This window comes from Giraffa tippelskirchi, chromosome 2 (genome assembly GCF_054371585.1).
Source record: "Giraffa tippelskirchi isolate mGirTip1 chromosome 2, T2T-mGirTip1v1.2.pri, whole genome shotgun sequence".
Taxonomy (NCBI): Eukaryota; Metazoa; Chordata; class Mammalia; order Artiodactyla; family Giraffidae; genus Giraffa; species Giraffa tippelskirchi.
Window position 1 is genome coordinate 170,563,328 of NC_137276.1, and position 21,032 is coordinate 170,584,359.

Genomic DNA, 21,032 nt, shown 5'->3' on the forward strand with positions numbered 1-21,032 from the left:
AACCACTGATGGATATTTAAATTCATGGATGAAAGTATGATGAGGAAAACGATACTTGCATGGTCTGAAAGTATCTCCCACAAGACACTTATTAATTGCAAAGGAAAAAAATAGTAACTTCACAGGAACAAACCTTGTAGACAGCACTTTAACCGAGTGATCAAAGCTGACATCACCAACAATAAAACACTGACCTCATGGGCTCTCTGATATGACGCACTGTGACAGGCACAGCATTTGTAACCTCAATCTAACCATGAGAAAACATCAGACAATCCCAAATTGAGGTATATTCTACAAAATAAATGGCCAAAACTCTTCCAAAGTGTCAAAGTCAGAAAGACGGAGGAGCTACTAGGTTGGAAGATTAAAGAGGCATGACATCTAAATGCAATGTGGGTTCCTGGACTGCATCCTGGCCCAGTGGGACCTGGACATTAATAGGACAAAGGGCCAAATATAAATAGCATCTGTAAATTATTTAATAGTATTACATTGATATTAACATTATGGTTTTGATCATTGTATTACAGTTATTTAATACATTAGCTTTTGGGGAAGCTGCATGAAGGGTATATGGATTCTCTGTGTACTATTTTTGAAAAATTTTTGTAAATCCAAAATTATTTTTTAAAAAAACAGGACTTTCAAGGTGGTCTAGTGGTTGGGAATCCACCTGTCAAGGCAGGGGACACGGGTTCCATCCCTGCTCTGGGAAGACCCCACATGCCTCAAGAGCAATGAGGCCCATGCACCACAACTACTGAGCTTACGCTCTAAAGCCCACGTGCCACAACTACGGAAGCCCTTGCACCTAAAGCTAGTGCTCCGCAACAAGAGCAGCCACTGCGATGAAAAGCCCGTGCACTGCAGCGAAGAGTAGCACCTGCTCACTGCAATAGAGAAAAGCCCGCGTGGCAAAGAAGACCCAGTGCAGCCAAAAATTAATAAATAAACTTACTGAAAAACAAAAAAGGCTCTTCAGTTAATTTATAAGTTTCTCTTCTAGGATTAGTGAGCTTGACCCAATCAAACCAAAGCCTTAAGAAACAGAACTAAAAATATACATCTATATCTCTCTTATAAACAGAACCATTGTTGATTCTTACCTGAGAGCCTCTGTCCTCTCACAAATACACTCCCGTTTCTACTCAGCTTTGATTTGGAGTCTGATCCAGAACGTCCCAGGTTAAATATTGATTTCCACTTCTTGGATTTACTGGAGAGTTTTCTTCTAAAAGAGCCAAGCCACAGGAGGTAAGTTGGATAACTAGCCATTTCAGTGGGACTCTGAACTATAGAAGGAATATCCCAAACATGTTCTTAGTTATGAACAACTCTGACATGGCAAGAAATTCTTCTAAAAAATTGAAGTTGAGCCTGACTCTCACCCTGTCCAAGGATGCCCATGATGACCAAGCCAGGTTTTCATGAGTCAGAGTGAAGGACCACATTTTTCAGATGTGCTATTAAAAGCAGGAAAGTGAAACTGGCTTAATTCGTGTCTGACTCTTTGTGACCCCATGGACTATAGCCCACCAGGCACCTCAGCCCATGGACTTCTCCAGGCCAGAATACTGGAGTGGGTTGCCATTTCCTCCTCCAGGGGATCTTCCTGACCCAGGGACTGAACCCAGGTCTCCCACATTGAAGGCAGATTCTTTACCATTTGAGGCATGAGGGAAGACTATTAAAAGCAGAGGTTGGGGGCAAACAGAGGCAGGGGTTGGTGGGAGACTCAGAGGTCACAAGCAACCACAGTTCTGGGAATTCTGGTAGAAATTTTGATGAACACCTGCCTCCTGGGTTTTCAAAGATATCTATTTCTTACAGGAGTAAACACTGAAGACCAGAGACCTCAGTCCTTTTATGCTCCCTGCACTGTAGCCACACTTCTAGGACATACACAGGTGAGAAGAAGGCTAGGGAAGACTTTGGTGGGCTGGACAAGGGGTGGATGAGAAAGCAACTTGGAAGAGAGCCTGGCCTCGGAGAGCTGCAGACTTCTGGGTGTGCGCAGTGGTCACTGCAGAGAAACGCAGAGGGTGGTCACTGTGTCTCTGGCTTTGTCTCTCATTTCCCTGATGAAGCAGGGATAGTTGAGTGCTAGACTTAAATTGAAGAAAGTAGGGAAAACCACTAGACCATTCAGGTATGACCTAAAGCAAATCCCTTACAATTATACAGTGGAAGTGACAAATAGATTCAAGGGATAAGATCTGATAGACAGAGTGCCTGAAGAATTATGGACAGAGGTCTGTGACACTGTTCAGGAGGCAGGGATCAAGACCATCCCCAAGAAAAAGAAATGCAAAAAGGCAAAATGGTTGTCTGAGGAGGCCTTACAAATAGCAGTGAAAAGAAGAGAAGCAAAAGGCAAAGGAGAAAAGGAAAGATATACCCATCTGAATGCAGAGTTCCAAAAAATAGCATGGAGAGATAAGAAAGGCTTCCTCAGTGACCAATACAAAGAAATAGAGGAAAACAATAGGATGGGAAAGACTAGAGATCTCTTCAAGAAAATTAGAGATACCAAGGGAACATTTCATGCAAAGATGGGCTCTATAAAGGACAGAAATGGTATGGACCTAACAGAAGCAGAAGATATTAAGAAGAGGTGGCAAGAATACACAGAAGAACTATACAAAAAAGATCTTCATAATAATCCTGACGGTGTGATGCCTCACCTAGAGCCAGACATGCTGAAATGTGAAGTCAAGTGGGCCTTAGGAAGCATCACTACAAACAAAGCTAGTGGAGGTGATGGAATTCCAGTGGAGCTATTTCAAATCCTAAAAGATGATGCTGTGAAAGTGCTGTACCCAATATGTCAGCAAATTTGGAAAACTCAGCAGTGGCCACAGGACTAGAAGAGGTCAGTTTTCATTCTAATCCCAAAGAAAGGCAATGCCAAAGAATGCTCAAACTACCACACAACTGCACTTATCTCACACACTAGCAAAGTAATACACAAAATTCTCCAAGCCAGGCTTCAACAGTAAGTGAACCGTGAACTTCCAGAAGTTCAAGCTTGATTTAGAAAAGGGAGAGGAAGCAAAGATCAAATTGCCGACATCCGCTGGATCATCAAAAACGCAAGAGTTCCAGAAAAACATCTACTTCTGCTTTATTGACTATGCCAAAGCCTTTGATTGTATGGATCACAACAAACTATGAAAAATTCTTCAAGAGATGGGAATAACAGACCACCTGACCTGCCTCCTGAAAAATCTGTATGCAGGTCAGGAAACAACAGCTAGAACTGGACATGGAACAACAGACTGGTTCCAAATCAGGAAAGGAGTGCATCAGGCTGTATACTGTCACTCTGCTTATTTAACTTATATGCAGAGTACATCATGAGAAACGCTGGGCTGGATGAAGCACAAGATGAAATCAAGATTGCCGGGAGAAATATCAGTAACCCTCAGATATGCAGATGACACCACCCTTATGGAAGAAAGCGAAGAACTAAAGAGCCTCTTGATGAAAGTGAAAGAGGAGAGTGAAAAAGTTGGCTTAAAACTCAACATTCAGAAAACTATGATCATGGCATCTGGTCCCATCACTTCATGGCAAATAGATGGGGAAACAGTGGAAACAGTGACAGACTTTATTTTTTTGGACTCCCAAATCACTGCAGATGGTGACTGCAGCCGTGAAATTAAAAGACGCTTACTGCTTGGGAGAAAAGTTATGACCAACCTAGACAGCATATTAAAAAGCAAAGACATTACTTCACCAACAAAGAGGTCCATCTAGTCAAGGCTATGGTTTTTCCAGTAGTCATGTATGGATGTGAGAGTTGGACTATAAAGAAAGCTGAGCGCCAAAGAATTGATGCTTTTGAACTGTGGTATTGGAGAAGACTCTTCAGAGTCCCTTGGCGTGCAAGGAGATCCAACCAGTCCATCCTAATGGAAAGCAGTCCTGAATATTCATTGGAAGGACTGATGCTGAAGCTGAAACTCCAATACTTTGGCCACCTGATGTGAAGAACTGATTCATTTGAAAAGACCCTGATGCTGAGAAAGATTGAAGGTGGGAGGAGAAGGGGATGACAGAGGATGAGATGGTTGGATGGCATCACCGACTCAATGGACATGAGTTTGAGTAATTCTGGGAGTTGGTGATGGACAGGGAGGCCTGGTGTGCTGCAGTCCATAGGGTCACAAAGAGTCAGACATGACTGAGCAACTGAACTGAACTCAGATGGGGCCCAGAGGACCTGGTGCCACCAGAGGTCACCACAGAGGCCTTGCCAGGCTCTGGCTGGCCTAGCCATTATGTTTCATAAAGTTCTGGGATGAAACCCTGCAACCTGTGGGCTCCACAGAGGACCTCTTCTCCACAGGGTTCTCATAGAACACATGCTTCTACCATTAGCGATAGACCTGCAGTGCTTCGTGGTTTCTGTCGGATCTAGCCTAATGTTGTCAAGCACTTGGCCTTGGGGTAGATTTTACAGTATCACAAATACCTTGAGGTACGGTGCACCCCAGGTTGGTTGACAGCACAGAGAAGGTATACCTGATTGTCCTTCAGAGGTATCCTTCTTCCTGATCCCTGGATGAAAGTCTCATCCTCCAAGGATTTGGGGGGAGGGGCAGTGCCATCCGTGCCCTCCAGGAAATGGAGGGTTTCCTGCCCGGTGAGATCCAGGCGCCCTTCCCAGGCACCCAGCACGCTCTCCCTCCCCAGAGGGAAACAGCTGTGCCATCATGTGGAGGACACTGACAAGAGGTCTGAGGGGTCTGCTTTTACACCTCCTTTCACTGACCAAACAGCAAGACTGATACTCTTCAATGAAAAGATTGCTGTCTGGCTCCTCCACTTACTGTCTGCCTAGAATTTAGGACTCCTGCTTCCAAAACTGAGGAATGTGTGGAGACCAGGGTTACAACAGAAGAAATGAAAAGGAGAAGTGAGGAAAGACATGAGTGAAAATGGTGTTTCTTTGTTTTTGGAGGGAAGGGAGGGGTCTGACAGGTAAGAGAGGAGGAACGGAAGCCAGGATGCACGTCCCCAAGCGCCGTGGCCTCAGGGTTTTCAGTGCAGAGCGGTGCTTTGTCAGCTTGTCCTCCGTCCACCTCCACGCCTTTTGTCATGTGCCGTGAAGGTGAAGGGTGGGAAGAGGAGGCCAAATTTTTCTGTTTACCAACATTCCTTTTGAAAACATCAAGGCTATTTTGTCTAAGCTAGGAAATAAGGGATTTTAGTTATGATTCTTGACACCTATGAGCCCTATCCCCACCACAGTACTAGGGATCTCTGGTGGGAGATCAAGGTCTCAAAGACCTTGAGGCAGTGAGGGAATATACCATTCATTAGTGGATGTCATGGCATCAGTTCCCACCTCTTCTGGAAGGCCTCCTTACCCCCCAAACCAGACCACAACCCCAGACCATGCCGCCATCAGAGCCCTGAGACTCTACTGCCTCCTCCTCTGTCCCCTGCCACGCAAACATCTCCCAGAATTTGAAAGGAGGCCACTTACTTGTTGTCTGGTAACTCAAGGACAGTGTGGAAGAGGGTGCCCATGGGAGGGACAATCTCGGGCAGGCTATTCTCTCTTCTTTCCTTCCTGGCGGGATGATTAGTAGCCAGGCTCCGGGCCTGAGCTTCCTCCAGACTCACCAACTTCATGGGCAGGGAGAGGGCGGGCAGGGTCAGGCTCTTCATGATCTGCCGGTTTTCTGTAAAGAGGAGAGAAGAACTCATAGATCTCCTGGGAGTGGACCTGTTCACCAGGTCCAGCCAGATGCCCGCTGCCACAGTTCCTCCATTTCTGACCTCCTGGCAGGGGTTTCTCTTGGGCATGGTGGGGTCTGTGGCAAAGATTACATATAGGAATGTGACAGCAATCCTGGCCAGCCCAGCCAGAGGGCACACAGAGGCTTCAGAAGGTAACCTGCATTCCTGTACTTTTCAGAGACGGACTATTCATTCATTCACACAACAACATATTGAGCACTTAGTGTGGGCCAGAGTAATAACTGACGGTATTTGCCCCTGGGTACTGCCTAGTCCTTTGGTCAGGTGAGAATGTGTGTTCAGCCACAGAGTTGGTCTCACCCAGCTAGGGTGGGGAGGAGACTACCCTCTTCTCTCTGCAGCTGGAAAACATGGCCTCCAAGGCAATTTAAGGTTGGAGGTCCATACAGTCAAAGCTATGGGGTTTTCCAGTGGTCACATACAGATGTGAGAGCTGGATCATAAATAAGGCCGTGGGCTGAAGAATGCTTTCGGACTGTGGTGCTCGAGAAGACCCTTGAGAGTCCCTTGGACTGCAAGGAAATCAAACCAGCCAATCCTAAAGGAAATCAAACCTGAATATTCATTGGAAGGACTGATGCTGAAGCTGAAGCTCCAATACTTTGGCCACCTGATGCGAAGAGCTGACTCCCTGGAAAAGACCCTGATGCTGGGAAAGATTGAGGGCAGGAAGAGAAGGGGGCAGCAGAGGGTGAGATAGTTAAATAGTATCGCTGACTCAATGGACAGGAATTTAAGCAAACTCCGGGAGATAGTGAAGGACAGGGGAGCCTGGCATGCAGTCCATGGGGTCGCAAAGAGTTGGATATGAACAACTTAGTGACTGAACAACGAAAACAAATGACTTATTCCATTTTGTGTAAACGATAAGTATGGTACCAAAGTCAATAAGAATTCATAATTTAAGTGGAATGCACTGAATAATATGGAGGCATAATAATAATAATGGAGGCAGTCAAGAGTTAAAGGCTGAGAGGAAACTAAATTTCAATATGTGGGACAAAAGCTGATTAAGGCAATGGTCATAAAAAGGACAGGCATTTCCAGGTTGGAATTAGGAACACCCTTAACACTAACAGTCATGGGTGGAATTTGCTGTCAAGAAGAACATTTCCCAAAGTCATTAACTCTCTACAATGGTTTATTTATTTGTTTTCCTATTTTTTTTCCTCCCAGAGGCATCACTGGGTAAGGAAAAATCACAGGCTGGAAGATTTAGGTTCCATGTTCAGTCCTACAAGTTGCTAAGCTTTTCTGGTTCTCTGATTCTTCATGTATAAAATAAGGTTGATAACTTTAGGATGGTTGTTGTGATAAGACAATGAGATGATATATGTGGACAGTCCACCATAGTTCCTGGCATACAATAAATCCCCAGTGAATTACTGGTTGATTCAAAAGGATGAATGAATGCAAGCATACTATTTCTCATTCCCAGGTGGTGCTGGCGGTAAAGAACCCACTGGAGACATAAGAGTTGTGGGTTCAATCCCTGGATTGGGAAGATCCCCTGGAGAAGGAATGGCAGCCCACCCTGGTATTCTTGCCTGGAGGATCCCATGGACAGAGGAGCCTGGCAGGCTACAGTCCATGGGGTCACAAAGAGACAGACAAGACTGAAGCAACTTAGCATAAAGTGCAAGTTAAAATAAAGATAAAAGAAACATCAGCCATTCCTAGGTATATAGTCAAGACAATTAAAAACATACGTTCACACAAAAACTTGTACATGATTGTTTACAGCAGCATCATAATAACCAAAAAGCAGAAACAACCCAAATGTCCATCAACTGATAAGTGGATACATAAAATATGGTATATCCATACAATAGAATATCATTCAGCTATTAAAAAAATGAAATGCTGATATATGAGAACATGTGCTAAGTGAAAGAAGTAGGTCATTAAAAGCCATAAATTGTATGATTCCACTTATATGAAATGTGCAAAAGAAGCAAAATCCATAGAAACAGGAAGTAGATGACTGGTTGCCAGACTCTGGTGGGAAGGGAGGACAAAATGTGGAGTGACTACTTTACTGGGTGTGGGGTTTCTTTCTGGAGTGATGAAAACATCCTGGAATTAGACAGTGGTGATGGTTGAATAATTCTGTGAATACACTAAAAACCACTGAAATGCACACTACAAAATGATTAAAGCAGTGAATTTTATGGTATGTGAATTTTAAAAGAAAGATCATAAACCACATAGAAGACAAGGTGGGGGTTATTATTACACCAGGAATCAAAATTTGATATTAATTGCAATTGATTACTTTGATGGTTATAATTGATTTTCCCAAGCTTACTAGCCAAACTAGGAAAGAATGCTTTGATCAGCTCATACAAATATTTTACAGATATAGTTCTCACACACACTGGTTCTTGAGGTATGGACCTGGGCCAGCAGCAGCAGCATCACCTGGAAACTTGTTAGAAATACAGATTTTCAGCAGCACTCCAGACAAGCTGAATCACAAATTCTGGGTATGAGGTCCATAAACTATGTTTCAACAAGCCTTCCCAGTTATGTGATGTATGCTAATGCTGGAAATTGTACCCTCACACAAATGGTAGTTATCAGGTTTACTGATCAGCTGGATTTTTTATTTTTACAAATTAGGCTCATATGAGTTCAAGCAGCATAAACCAATACCAATGCATTCCTGGGGTTCATTATGTTATTATGAGGACTGGAAGATCATGTCTTGCATCTCACTATATCCAACCTGAAACAGCTAAATGTTTCTCACATATAGTGGGTTTCAACGCTAGCTAGTCTCTATATACATGCACCCACAAACATACACTCACTGCAGTATGCCCAGTGTCCAGTGCAGGGCAGAACAAAGCAAGTGCTCAAGAAACGCTTGCAAGAAAGACAAATATTATATGATACCACTTACATGTGTAATTTGAAAAATAGTAAAAATGAAGTTATTTATAAAACAGAAACAGACTTACAGAGATAGAAAACAAACTTATGGTTACCTAAGGGGAAGTGGAGGAGGAGTAAACTGGGAATATGGTATTACACAGATACACATTACCATATATATGTAAAATAGACAATAAGGATTTAGGGTGTAGCACAGAGAACTATATTCAATATCTTATAATAAACTATAATGGAAAAGAACCAAAAAAAGAATACAGGTGTGTGTGTATGTATAAATGGAACAAACACAATATTGTAAATCAATTATATTTCAATTTAAAAAAGAAATGCTTGCAAAGAGAAGGCATTCTGAATATATATGCAAGCATGAACAGGATGCTTCTTAACTCACTCACTTAAGCCTTCTGCAATATCATACTGGAAGTAAAAATAAAATCTAATAGTTGGGGAGATATTGCCAGTGCCTCTGGATAACAACTGAAAGAGTTTAAGAACTCACTAAAAACAACAGAACAGTATTCAAAGTCACCACACCACGTTCATGGGATAGCATGTATGCAACAGATCAGAAACATACTAGAGCCACATCTGCACACACCACACCTTTGCCGCACAGGCACACACGTACATATGCATGATCCTCATGCAGTGTTGTCAGCGCACACACATAGCTGACACTGAGAGCTAGATCCCAGCCCACTCTAACTTATTCTTGGATCCTGTGCCTCAGGCAGAGAAGAAGTGTATGCCAGGAGGAGCCATTACCATCGTTCTCCAGTGACCCGGGTGTACCGTTGTTAAAGATTTGATCCACATGATTCAGTATGAATTCAATCACCACCTGCTGGACCCGGACTGCGAGGAAGGCTGCATCTCCATTGCAACCAGTGGCTTCAATTTCTTTAGACCTGAACCACAGAAGAAACACATTCAGTGAACGAGTCTGCCCTACCTACTGAAACATAAGCAGGGAGGCAGCAGGCCTTTTGCACAGGCCCTAATTCTTAAATGTATACAGCTTGTTAATTTGTATTAATATAACTATTTAAGATCAATTGAAGAGACTCTTCAAAGGTTGTGAAGCCCAACACACTGGACAAATTGGAAATAGTCACCAGGCACTACAAACTGCAAAGCTGTAAACACTATATTACTCAATATATAGGAATTGATTTTGTTTTTTTCATAGGCTCTCCTCCAAGCTCCAAAGAATTGTTCTAAGGGCAGGTCGTCATTTACAAAGTCATGTGAAGCAGCTGATTCAGGTTCTAGCTAGCTAGAACCCCACCAAAACCAACAAAAGCCAAGGAACCCCAAAGACCCAGAAAGACCTTTCCAGGAAATTATAACATACAGACCCATCACACTGGCCACATCATGGTTGTAGCCAGAATATACTTCTGGGTTCCAGAGTTTCCAAGGTTAGTAGGCAAGGGCTGTTAAAATCACCTTTAATTCCCCTGTGTGACAAATAACCACTTAGCCAAAGGTTCGTCTACCAGGGGGCTCAGTTTTGAAGAATCCAGGCTTCGTTTGAATTGGGTGCTGCTTGGAGCTCACTGGGGCAGTGAGGTTGAGGGGAGGTGGTTACCTGAGGAGGTTTGGTGCCCACACCAGGGCCAGGTTCCTGGCATGCATGTTGGTTTTGCTGCTGAAGGATGCGATGTGGGCCAGGTGTCGAATCAGGTATTCCAAGGTCCTGTAACAGTTCATTAAAAAAAAAAAAAAGTAGGAAACTTCAGAGTCTGTGTGAAACCTGTCGTCTGGAGAAAATTTCTAAGGTTGAGTTAAGAGACTCTAAATATGTCTATTTCATGAATTTTGGCAGGTTGTCAGGAAGATATCAAGATAGATGGAAGTAATTTTCTTGGCCCTAGCAACACTGGCCATGGATGGGGAAGAGACCGTCTTGACAGAAGTCAGCTGAGGATGCTAGTGCAGCCAGAGATGGATCCCGGGACTCACAGTGCTCAGAGCCTGTGCCTCCTGTCACCCAGGGCAACTTGGCCTCCACACAGTCTTGAAACTGGCCCTCATCTCAGCTTTTATTGTAATTCTTCCAGCTATGGGCACCCTGGTACTGGTTAAGGAACTCACTTGATGGATGAATAACATCTGTGATTGCTGGGATGTTCTTATACCACATCAAAATCTGTCCTCTTATAAAGACCTGGGTAGGTTTAAGAACCATTGGGATTCCCTGGTGGCTCAGATGGTAAAGAATCTGCCTGCAATGCTGGGAGACTGGAGTTTGATCCCTGGGTAGGGAAGATCCCCTGGAGAAGAGAATGACAATCCACTCTAGTATTTTTGTCTGGAGAATTCCATGGACATAGGAGCTTGGCGGGCTATAGTCCATAGGGTCACAACGAGTCGAACATGACTGAGTGACTTTCACGGGGAAAGGTGGCACAATTAGGGACTAAACTGTGAGAAGGAGATGAGAGGATGAAATGATATAAGGGCTGGTATTGATGAGCATACAGAGACATCAGTCAGCCAAACGCTCAAGAGTGATAGTCAAACCCTGTTTAAAAACCATCTTGGTTTCCACTGATTTGGTTAAGCTATGAACCTGGGTAAAAATCTAGACTATCTCTGTGAGACTGGCCTGTGAAATCAGAAATGATTCTTATGGGACTCTGAGGTGTACTCTGAAAGTAACTTAGACATGGGCTGTCCCTTCCCGCCAGAATCTCTGGTCAGGCACCAACATGCTCAGATATAACTGACCTGTTCACCTACCTCAACCTACCCCAGAAAGCCACTGTCCACTGAGTTTGTCCCCTTTTATGATGCCAGCCTGCATCTGTGGTATTACATCACATTGAGAGACCGTGAATTTCTTTTACCAAGAATTCTTACCTGTAATGGGATGGGGGGAGCTCCTGGATAACATTTTGGATTCGGGCCAGTTGGCCTTCTTCCGGGCAATGAGACACCGCCTCCTGTGGACAGGAAATGAAGCGATCCAGTGAGCGCTCAAGAAGGGGGACACTCCCCTGGATCTGCGGGTTTTATTCAGGCTTCTGGTACTCTAGCCTCCCAACCATGTCTAGAGACCATCCTTCCAGGAGGCACACTTTTCTAGAAGAAACAAACCACTAAAATCTCCGAGGGCTCATGATGTAAAGTGTCTAACAATGTGGGCACACAGGGTCTCTGTGAGTCCTCAGACGGTAGATAGGTGTCTGGTAAAGATGGTATGGGATCTTGGGTGTGTTCCGCTTGGCAGACAGAGTCCTCACACTGGGAGAGAGAAAGAGAGACAGAGACCAAGAGAGGTGGAGATGACAGGGTGGCTGCATGTTTATTCAGCCAGCTGTCTTTTTGGATGCAAACAGCCACTCCCATCTAGCCTGAGACTTTCCTGTGACCAGGCAGCCTGTCGTTGATTCCAGGAAGTGGGGACCACGTGAAGACGTGCCTTCTCAGCAGGATAAGAGCTTTGACCCTGAGACCCAGTGGCCTTGTCCGGACTTGCTCTCTGGTTGTTTCCTGTGTGGGTATGCGGTTCCCGGCTCAGCTCAGGCCCTCAGGAGAGGCAAGGGCTTCACTACATGCAGTGTGATTCCAGGCCTGCCTGGGGCTCCTGAACAACACAGGTGTCTCCGACAGATTCCCCTATACCCCATCCTATACCCTGCCTGTGCTCAGGCTCAAGGGCCCCTCCCAGTGGCTGAGTACTCAAGACTGCCCGCATGGGAGCCGTAACTAAGTTCAAGGTCAGTAGTCACATCTTTTTTTTCACTACGTTATAGTTTACTACACTAAAAATGTACAAATCTTCTGCTACAGCTTCCTGAGTCCTTTCATATGCATAATAACGGTGTAACCCCACTCAGATCGAGATACTTTAATAGGGCTCAACTACTGGCTCCATTTTCCTAAGTGGGACATCATACCAGAGCTTTGGCCACCAACTTGTTTTCGTTCAACTTTTTTATTTAATTGAAGTAAAGCATTCACAGAAGCTAACCATTTTCAAAGGCAACCAAAAATCTCTATGTGGGAAAACTCTACTTCATTTCCTACTCAGAAGTGGAGAGAAACTCGGGGCTCAGAGCGTCACAGTTGTCTCAGTCTTCTGCTGGGTTTGCAAGCCTCAAAATGGAGCTGGCATAAATATGATCTCTGTCGCAATTCTTGCTTTTTGAGATGTGCAGATGTAGAGGGTGAGGAACAGAATGGAGCCTGGAGTAAGCACCTGATACCTCTGCCCTCTTCCTGGCCTCTGTCATTTAGAAAACAGATTTGTGGAGGAGACCCTGACTCTCAAGACAGGGGGAATCTCATAAAAGGAGTGAAGGGAGAGAGCCTCAGAGGAAGGAGGGGCGAAGGAATGAGGCGTGGACCCTCCCACGTTCTATCCTGTGAAGGGCGGGGCAGGGGGAGGGGAGGCCTCTCTTCCTCGCTTGGCAAAGAGAGGATGAGCTTTGCAAAGCTTTACACCCACCCCCTTCCCAAGCAACCCCCACCCCACTTTCTACAAGTATGTCTTAGGAATAAAGGTGTAGGTCAATTTAACAGTGTCATGAAAAGTTCCTTTAATATTTTAGGAAGCTGTTAGTCACCTCTGTTCCAAGAGACTGGGTGGGCTCACCCCTGATGCCTGCAGGTCCCATATGGGATCATTTTGTTATTCACAGCTTCTCCCCTTTGCACCCCAATCCTATTTGGAAGCTCTCTAGATCTTCATTGTTCTCCCAGAGGGTCTGCTCACTGCAAAGCTATTTTTCCATCTCTTTGTGTTCCCACATTAGGACAGCACAGAGTCCATCACTGGGGAACTGAAGGAAGGGAGTTGAAACTTTGCCCATCCCAATCTTTTGCCTAAAAGAGAATTTCAGTCAACATTACCCAAGACAATCTTGCTGATGGTTAAACTTTAAAAAATCCAGGTTGAATCCGTGACCATTTGTTCTCTTCCAGTCAGTATCAATAAGACCAGCTTCCTGAACTTTGAGGACTCTGGAGAGGGTGGTCTCCCATCCCCTCTGGCCAGGCCCAGGCTCTAGTTTCCTCTGTTTACTTGAACACCTCAGCCCCTGTGCCTGGGCAGCCCCATCCCCAGGATGGATAAGCAACCTGGGTCTGTCCCTTCTAACTGCACCCCAGCTGCAACTCAGTTTTTACCTTTTATTTTGTATTAATTATTTAAAAATTATTATAAAGCCACTTTTGATATTTTTTTTTATTATTTTAAGTGATTAGGTTAAAAAGTTATTCATGCACATGATTTAAAAAATGCAAAGCATTCAAAGGAATACACAGAAGAAATTTCTTCCTTCCAACATCGGACCCTCAGTCTCCAGAGACGACAACCACCGTTGTCTTCCAGACAGTTGTTATACCTTCCTGTCATTGTCACACCCGTGGCAGCAGGCACCTGGCCCATCTGCAAATTCCTCATCTCCCATCATTTCCTCCTTGTTTGCTCCCTATGGGCCATGCTGGCCTCCATGTATTCCCTCAAACAAGCTTGGCATGTCCTCGACAAGGGCCTTGGCACCTGCTGTTTCTTCTCAGCACCTTCTTCCACCAGATACTTGCACAATTTGTTCCCTTGCTTCATCTTTGTCTCTGTTCAAATACCACCTCACAGGAGACTTTTGATTATCAGTCCCCAGCATTCTCTGACTTGTGCATGCGTGCACGCTCAGTCGTCTCTGACTCTTTGTGACCCCATGGACTGCAGTCAGCCAGGTTCCTCTCTCCTTGGAAATTTCCCAGGCAAGAATACTGGGGGGAATTACCATTTCCTACTCCAGGGGATCTTCCTAACTCAGGGCTCAAATCCGTGTCTCTTGTGTCTCCTGCATTGGCAGGTAGATTCTTTACCACTAAGCTACCAGGGAAGCCCTCTCTGACCTGTATCCTGCATTAACTGTCTTCATAGTGCTTATCAACAGTTCTCACTATCGAGTTACGCTTTAGATTTATTCATCCTCTATCTCTTTAATTAAAATGTAAGTTTCATGAGAACCTTGTGGCTCAGCTGGTAAAGAACCCATCTGCAATACGGAAGACCTGGGTTTGATCCCTGAGTTGGAAAGATCCCCTGGAGAAGGGAAAAGCTATCCACTCCAGTGTTCTGACCTGGAGAATTCCATGGACTTCCATGGGGTGGCAAAGAGTAGGACACGACTCAGCGCCTTTCACTTTTCACAAGAACAAGGATTTTATCTGACTTGCTTACCTAGCACCTGGAAGTGTGCCTGCCTAGTATACATAGCAGGTGCTCAAGAGATGTTAGTTGCATTAAGTGAGTAAGTGAATGAATCTGTATTTTGTTTTGCATTTAAAAATGCCAGAAAGCCCCACTTTGGGCCACACTTCCAGGGCAATACTATCCGAGGACCAAACCTCCTCACCTCCTCCGTGGGGAGCATCAGCTTTACTGAGACAATTCCCCTCAACTTTCGGCTCCTGAAGAGGTGACCAATCAGCCTGGTTTGCCTGAGATTGAGGAGGAGTGTCCTGGAACTCAAGACTTTTCTGAGTTAAAAGTGGGTGAGTCCCTGGCAAACCAGGACAGTTGGCTGCTGCCACGTTGGCAGACATCTTGAGCTCACAGCCAGGCAGCCTCTACCTGATGCCACACACCAGTGGTCCACCCCCATCAACACTTCAGATGATGTGTGTGGGCCAACCAACCTGCCAGCAAATGTTTACTAGTGAAGAGTCACAACATTCTCCAGTAGCTGGAAAGCAGGGAAAGGAAGCACAAAAATCAGTAAAATAAATATGCTTTCTGTCCTTAGGAGGCTTACAGTTTAATGAGGGAGACGGATACACAAAGATGTTATTTCAATATAAAATGTAATGCCTCTTTAAAATGCCTTCTCTAAAAATCCTAAATCAGCAAGCAACTTTTCTCTATCTTGGGTTTAATTGTTTTAGCTGAATCAATCTGATCCAAATTGAATTTTTCCTAAAATGAACTTTTTTTCTGATAAAAATAAAATGTAGTAGGTTGAACAGTTGCTTCCAAAGATATCAGGTCCTAATCTCAAGAACCTGTAAATGTTACCTTATTTGGAAAAAGAGTCTTTGCAGATGGGATTAAGTTAAGGCTTTTGAAATAAGGAGAGTCTCGTGGATTACCCAATGTGTGTGTGTGCATTCAGTTGTGTCCGACTCTTTGCGACCCCATGAGCTGTATAGCCCACCAGGCTCCTCTGTCCATTGCCTTCTCCAGGCAAGAATACAGGAATGCGTTGCCATTTCCTTCTCCAGAGGATCTTCCTGACCCAGGGATCTAACCCTCATCTCTTGGGTCTCCTGCATTGGCAGGCAGATTATTTACCACTAGCGCCATCTGGTGGGCCCTTAAAAGAGGGAGGCGGAAGGAGATAAGACAGACTGGAGAAGGCAGAGTGACCATGGAGGCAGAGATGTGGCCACAAGCCAAGGCATGCCAGCAGCCACCAGAAGCTGGAAGAGGCAAGAAATAGGTTTCCCCCTAGAGTCTCTGTAATGATCCATGGCCCTGCTGACACCTTGATATCAGCCCAGTGAAACTGATTTCAGATTTCTGGACTCTGGAACTGTGAGAGAATAACTCTGTTGTTTAAGCCACCAAGCTTGTGGTAATTTGTTACTGCAGCCACATAAAACTAATACATGTACTTAAAGGAAATAAAAATCACATGCTATCTCGCCACCCAGACATAACTACTGTTAACCTACTCACACTGAACCCTAAAAGAAGCAATCTGCCTGGGGCTTCCCAGCACCAAAGATGAACACTGCCATCATTTCCTATTTATTGCATATACTGCTTTTTTCCATTTAACTTTGTGTTGTGGCCAGCAAATAGTCTTCAGAAATATGACTTTTCACGGCTACACAGGATTTAAAACAATAGATTTATTATCATTTATTTAACCCTTCCCTTATTGTTGGACATGTAGATACTCCCTAATTTTGTTACTGTTACTATGGCAGTGAAATATTTGTAAATCAATTATTCATGTGCACATCTGATTATTATCTTAGAATGGAGTCTTGGAATAAAATTACTGTATTAAAAAAACATGAGCATTTTAGGACTCTTGATAGTAATTTCAAATGACTTGCTGGATGTCCAGCCAATTTACACTTGCAATAGAAAACTATGACAGGGCCAGTGTCACCACAGGCTTGGCAACATGAAATACTAACATTTAAAAAAATTTTTTAATATGAAAATATGTTTTTTCTAATACATTTATACTTTTTAAATAACTATGTTTCTTTACAAATTGTCTGTTGAGGTTCTTTGTTCATTTGTTTAGCAGGGTATTGTGTGTTTTTTCTTTTTTATTGATATGTAGGAGTTTTATATAATTAGAAAATATTCATTTCCTGTCATCTTTATTGTAAATGTTTTCCATAGTTGGCCATTCACCTTTTAATTTTGTTAATGTATTTTCAATGTAGAAAAATCTAATATTTATGTAGTTTAGTTTGTTAAATTTGTCTTTGGTAATTTTTTTGCTTTGCTTTTGTTCTTGGAAAATCCTTCACCCTGAAATTTGTTAAATGGTAAGAATGTAACTTGACTTCTCCCCTCTCCCAGCACTTAGCCAATTTTCCTAACATTGTTTATTGAATTGTTCCTTCATTAGTTTGGGATGTTTTCTGTATTTCATATTAAGTTATTTAATACCTGAGCTCATTTATGAGCTATTAAACCTATTTTAAAAACAGCCTGGCAGGTCTGAGACAGAATGTTAAATCTTTACTTTCATTTACTATCTGTACAAACCCAGGCAAGAGTCACTTGAGCCTCAGTTTACTCATCTGTAAGAGATAGTAAAACCTATTTCACAGAGTTATTTTGAGGATTGAATGAAATAATATTTGTAATAAGCTTATCATATAGTAAGCACTAAGTAGCAGATATCATCATCATTACTTCATTAATATTTTTCTAATTCTATTATATTCCACTGAAATGTTATTTCATTTCATCTGTGCAAGTAAGTTTAAATAAATCATTGTAATAATGTGTGACAATGTAATAGAGCTGTTCCCATGTCCCTGGAAAAGGTTTACTTATATTTTCATAATTCATCACTGTGATTTAGAGAAATCTACTCAACTATAAATTCAATGATAAGGTTAGTCACAAGATCCTACCTATGTAGAGCTCACCTGTCACAACAAAACATCTTTTATTTCTTAGTGTCCTTAAACTATGTTTAAATACAATGTTAAGTTCTCTTGAGATTTGATGACAAGTGGGCAGTAACATTGCTTTGATACTTTCTGTTGCTGTGGAAGACAGAATGATTAGCAATGTCAGGGAACAGAAGCAGAGAGAGATAAACATGGATTTTGTTTTGACCCTATAAATAAGATCTAAGAAGAAACTTATATTTCTGAAGTTTCTAGACAAGAATTCCTATCTATCCCTAACTATCACAGAATTAAATTTAATTGAAATAAGTTGGACTCATTCAGCTATTTAACATGTGATGTTGTAGTCTTATTTAAGGATGAAACTATTATACTGTACTAAGATTAAAACTATGTAGAAAACAAGAAAGTCTTATGCACAAATTAAAACAACAATAAGATATATTTTTGGTTGGTTGAGATTGGCAAACAATTTAGTAAATTAAAAATACTCAGTGTTGGCAAGGCTGCAGGAAAAAGAACATTCTTGTGTCAATGCAGAACTTGGCAACATGTGACAAAATTTTAAATAAGATCCTTTTACTTAGTAAATCTACTTCTGTGATTTTTTTTCCATAAGGATATAAACAGAAAAAAGTATAAGGATATATGTACAAAAATGTTTACTATAACGTTGCTTATAAAAGCAAAGTGTTAAGAAACAAAATGTCTAAATATCCATCAGTAGGAATCTGGTTTAAGAAATCACTGTATATATGAGAGAACACCCTATAAACATAGTGTCTCTCTATTTTTTCCATGGAAGATTGGTCAAATTGTTGAATTAGCACTGTTTCATAACATCAGAATGTATTGAATAGTACTGAGGAACAAAAGTAGGGAGAGAGAAAGGAAGATACAGAGAGAGAGACAGACAGATCTGTAAGGGTATCTTCTGAAATGTGAATAGCACTCATTAACTCCTATATAATTTCAAATTAAAGAACATTTACATGTCCAAAATAGGTTTATTACAAGAGACGTAAGAAAGATTCTTTCCCATGGTTAGAGCCTTGGTCTGGTCCTTACCTATAATTGCAAGTCTTCCATAAACTTAATTTCAAACATCCCCTCTGACCACTCTACTCCAACAGTTTACTGATTTCACTGGGATGAATAGATCCATTGATGTATTTTTTCACTGTTACCTGCCTTAGGCCCTCCTTTCTCTTCTTATCCAGACAAAATTCTATGGTCAATTATTTCAAATCACTCGCTTGTACACACTCTGATCTCCCTCCCCCTCTTTTACTAGCTGAGCCTCAACCTTTGTTAAACCCAACTCTTCACCTACTCGGCACCTCCACCACCCCCATTACAGCCAAATGTTGAAGCCCTATTTTTAAGGTTGACACTATAGACATGCTCTAAGCATTTATTCTTTTTCCTGTGGGGGTGGGATTTGGTGACGATGCAGCTGCTAGGTAGGCGTTCTGCTCTTGCCCATTCGTCCTCCACCACCCAACTCACTAGCTCAATCTACACTCCTTCTTAGCTGCTTTTTCCAGAATCTTCTGTCTCCTCAGCTTTCTGTACTCTCTCTTGATTTGTTTGTTCTTTCTCCCCTCTCTACCCACCCACCTCTTTATACAACTCCCAACAGAAACACAGAAGGAATAGCCTGAAATGAATTAACCATGGGGTAGCATCTGAAGTCTCAGGTTCATGTTCTCTCTGGGGATAGAGTGTGACCTTGGGCCAGTCACTGCATTCTCTGCTTCTTTGTTTCCTTCCTATCTGCTGACACACATTTGGTTACATAAATATGGAGATGGTTTAAGCTAGCTCATGCAAGCAAACAAACATGATTTTGAAAATTTAAGATAGGAAAGATAGAGCAAACAGTCCCACCACCCTGCTTTCCTCACTATACCATCCTAATTCCATCACCAAGATAATGGCAACCAGCTGGGAAGTATTATTATTGTAATTTTAGTGCTGAAACTTTCTTTGGCCTATCCATGCATCCCACCCAGTAACCATAATGGAAATCCAAACACTTACCGTGAATTTCTCATAGAGCTCATAAGTCAGGAGGGGGTTGGGCAGCTCCCGAAAGTAGAGCTTGCAGAGGGAGCCCACACAGTGGATGTCCTGGAGGTACACTTCCCTTGTCAGATCTGGACATTGATCTGAGCCAAACTCCTGCCTGAAACAACACAGACAGAGACATAACAATCCCAGGAACATGTGTTCCATGTCAGCAGCTACTTGGGCTGCTTAGAGGGTAAAAAGACCCTAAACTGCTGATATGATCATATTTTTGACCTTGATTCAAAAAGACCTTCTATTCCAGGCCCAAGAAAGCTACAAAAGATTTCCACTTCAGGTCTGAATCTTCCCTGCAGAAGCTGCTGTAATGAGAAAGACATAATCCCATTTATGAACGGATTTCTCATGGCATTATGTCTGTAGTTTCAATTGTGAACAGTGAAAAAATATGAAAACAATTTTCCAAAAACCCTGTTGAGATTTCAGTTTTTCCAAAATATTGTTCTAAATGAACTTCTCTCTCTTGGAGGAGAAACCAAACCCAGGGTGAGTCAGATTGTTATCATTCATGTCCACATATTCATGTCAGCTAACTTGTTTTATCTGGAGACTCAAACTCAAGGTCTGAGAACTTCAATCAACTCTCTCTTTGATACTGAGCGGAAACTTCTACGCTGCCTGACAGTGACTCCCACAGGGCAAATAAGCTTATAAATATCTTCTTAAACAATCTATAGTGGGGTGTTTGAGAACATTATCAGGTTCCAGGCCTCATTTCTAACTGAAAAAACATTTCCTAGCATGGTTAATGAATATACTGCCTCAAATGGTATATACTTGCAAGTTAAAAATTTATTTAAAAGATGATAAACCTAAGTGTTAATACAGAAGAGAAGTTAGGTTTTTTGAGAGTGTTCATTTAGTCAGACAAGAGGTGACAACATCAACTGGACTCTCAAAACCAGCATCTGGAAACAGCTTGCTGCCCCTTCTCCTGTAGTCTGGTTCTGCCCCTTTAACAAAGAGAAGGGAAATCCCTGATGCTGTCAGAACCTGAAAGGAACTGAGTGAGGCCTTGAAAAGAAAACCATGCAATGGCCTCATAAATTCATAGGCATGGGTTTTTTTTTTTTAACAAGGGCAGAACACAAACAACTTAGAGCTTATTCATTTAGTTAGCCAAAAATTTCCCTTGTCAAGGC

The 21,032-nt window shown here is 42.6% G+C and overlaps 1 protein-coding gene across 3 annotated transcripts in view; it reads right to left on the reverse strand.

The window, feature by feature from the left end:
* The window catches only part of ARHGAP31 (Rho GTPase activating protein 31), a 120,925-nt gene that overhangs the window by 28,088 nt on the left and 71,805 nt on the right, over nucleotides 1-21,032 (reverse strand). For all 3 annotated transcript variants that reach the window (XM_081571971.1, XM_081571970.1, XM_081571969.1), the window contains exons 3-8: nucleotides 19,843-19,987; nucleotides 11,539-11,621; nucleotides 10,265-10,372; nucleotides 9,439-9,581; nucleotides 5,498-5,696; nucleotides 1,110-1,234 (exon numbers count right to left, since the gene is read on the reverse strand). In XM_081571971.1, coding sequence (XP_081428097.1) covers nucleotides 1,110-1,234; nucleotides 5,498-5,696; nucleotides 9,439-9,581; nucleotides 10,265-10,372; nucleotides 11,539-11,621; nucleotides 19,843-19,987 — 803 coding nt within the window. The remainder of the gene's footprint in view (nucleotides 1-1,109; nucleotides 1,235-5,497; nucleotides 5,697-9,438; nucleotides 9,582-10,264; nucleotides 10,373-11,538; nucleotides 11,622-19,842; nucleotides 19,988-21,032) is intronic.